General features: G+C 40.7%; 1 protein-coding gene across 1 annotated transcript in view; it reads right to left on the bottom strand.

Moving 5' to 3' along the window:
• The window catches only part of LOC107098202 (E3 ubiquitin-protein ligase CBL-like), a 46,947-nt gene that overhangs the window by 24,693 nt on the left and 19,726 nt on the right, over positions 1-2,528 (bottom strand). The window contains exons 4-6 of the mRNA XM_015395725.1: positions 825-981; positions 578-699; positions 361-498 (exon numbers count right to left, since the gene is read on the bottom strand). Of these exons, the coding sequence (XP_015251211.1) occupies positions 361-498; positions 578-699; positions 825-981 (417 nt within the window). The remainder of the gene's footprint in view (positions 1-360; positions 499-577; positions 700-824; positions 982-2,528) is intronic.

Here is a 2,528-nt window from a genome sequence, read left to right as displayed (position 1 = left end):
GTTAAATATCGGTGGGGTGGCCGATGTCCGATATTCAGTTTTAAGGCCGATACCGATAGGGGGCCGATTATATCGTGAATCCCTAACGTTTTATGTTGTTTTATGCAAAAAAACAATGACAAAAACCTAACAAAATCAGGAAATAAATGTAATGCGTCTTACTAAGGGTAAGCTGACAGAAAACCGGCTAAAAGCAGAAATCTTTCTAAAGGGAGGAAATAAAAGGATCTTTTATATTCAGTTAAATGCATCCGGCTGCCATGTTGGATTTTAAGGTTGATGCCTAACCTTAGTCTTTCTCAGTCATTTTTTCAAAAAAAAAAGCCAGAGGATTTGATATAGTTTCCAAATGTGACTTACAATCCCTCTCTGTAGCCATCGATGAGGGCTTGAAAGAGCGGCTTATTATGGGGAATGGTCTGCAGGATGTTCCCGTCGGCCGTCACATAGCCGATGGCCCACTGTCCCAGACGGGTACAGCTCAGTCTGAAGATGTAGCTGAAAAGAAAAGACGAAAATCGGAACCATTCAGCCAAGGCTCACAGCCGTCTGTCAGTCAGCGCTCCTCGGGTCTCACCTGCCGGGTTTGTGGATGAACCTCTGCAGTCGAGCCTTGACTTCATCGTAGGTCAGGAAGGCCATGTAACCAGGATGTGTGACTGCAAGGCTGTTCCAGTTCCTCAGAAGAGACGACCACGGCTACAAAAAGGAAGAAAATACAACGCAATACAGTTCATTCTTACATCAAGCTAAATCCTTACCTCCAGGGGATTAATATAATATAACTAAGCGATTCAAAGTTCAGTCGTATTCAGAAAGGCTACCTGAAAGAGTCTGGTGAAGATGTCGAACTCAAAAACGGAGATGTAGTCATTGCAGGTGAGGTCGATGGTGGATTTTAGCGCCATGGCTTCCAAACCTGAACTTATGGGGTGAAACTCATGGAGAGCCTGACGGAACATCCTCCAGGGTACGATGGTTCTGAAACGGAGCCAGACAGACAAGAGATGCGGCTAAAAATGCAGCAAACAAGATGTTTAAGGTAAATGCAGATAAAAACAATCCAAATTCAATTTTATTCCTATAATATACTGCTATAGAAAAAAAACTGGCAGCTGGTATCTTAAATTCAAAGTACATTAAGCAGAGAGAAAATTAGGAAAATACAAGATTATCTTCATATATCCACTGTTTAATGAAGATCAAATTCCTGAAAATTTGTGATTCCTGGTCAGAAAATGTATCGTGATGCATTTATTGGCTGATTTGTTTAAAAATAACAAAAAAAATGTACAACTCTGAAATGTTTTTTTTTTTTCAATCACAAATTTGTCATTTCATAAATGCAAAATGAGGCTGAAACAAAATGTACACGCCGATTCTTTTCCAGTGCGTGAGGTGAAACATGACACTAGCTGTTTACGTGACGATCTAATCTAAATGTTGGTTGATCAGAAGTTCAACATGTCTGTTTACGTGGACACTCAATAAAATGATCCGATCATGTATCAAGCTTTCGATCAGATTACATTATTTGAGCATGTGCAGAACTGTCTAGTTTGTGGAAACACTTTAGCAGCAGAAGAAGAAGAAGCAGCAGCTACCCGTTTGGTAAACAAACCCGTACTTGCGCTGCTCCTCCTCAGCTTTAGCTACTCTTTGTAATTTCCCTGCACATTGCATTTTTCCCTACTATGGACCTTTATCGCATCATACTGTTGTTTTTGGAGGTCATTTTAGTTAAGGGCTCAGCTAAGGAGCAAAGGAGTATTATGCTAACACTCCTTAGCTACAGGGGTAGAGGGCAGGATGTCATCATCATCCACACATTACATTCAGAGCCACCTCCTGCACCAAGGAGGAACAGGAGACAGAAAATGAAGGCTATTAAAGAGAAAAATGTTGTTGCACACGTGCAGAGATGATTTTACTCCAAAGATCCGAATGGTTGTGTAGGTGGACGGCGTTTAGAATAGCAATCGGAGAAAAAAAAAAAAAACCCTCTTTCAATTGGAATGAAATGACTTTCTGTTCAGACCGAACTGTAATAGAATCTTCACTCTGACAAGTTTACGTCAGACATTTTTGATCTGATCAAATCCCAAATCTGATTATTTGTGTTCATGTAAATGAGCTACTGTTGAGCCTGAGTAGCAGCAGGTCTTAAAGGGGAACACCGTTATTTTTTTTTTACATTGGGCCCTTGATTTTACGTTATTCCATCATGTTCTACTCACCCATATGAGTTTTGTGTCAGTTGGAGCCGTTCTGAAGATATTCTGTTAGGTTATATCCAGATAACATCTTCGGATTGGCAACGACTTGAAGGCACAAACTAAACTGTTCATCATTTATCATTTATGGTACGCCAGCATTCAGAAGATGTAGGTGAATCACTGTCCCCCGGACATCCACAGTTATATTTTTTATATTTATATATTTTTTTAAACAAAGCTGAGTGTGTATGATGTCATCCGCGCACCGAACTGTAGTTCTGACAGGCAGCCCGCGCCACAGGCGGCTACGCT

The sequence above is a fragment of the Cyprinodon variegatus genome, unplaced genomic scaffold (genome assembly GCF_000732505.1).
Source record: "Cyprinodon variegatus isolate N-32 unplaced genomic scaffold, C_variegatus-1.0 Scaffold756, whole genome shotgun sequence".
NCBI lineage: Eukaryota > Metazoa > Chordata > Actinopteri > Cyprinodontiformes > Cyprinodontidae > Cyprinodon > Cyprinodon variegatus.
The sequence above is the reverse complement of the archived record's forward strand: the minus strand, read 5'-3'. Positions and strand labels throughout refer to the sequence as shown.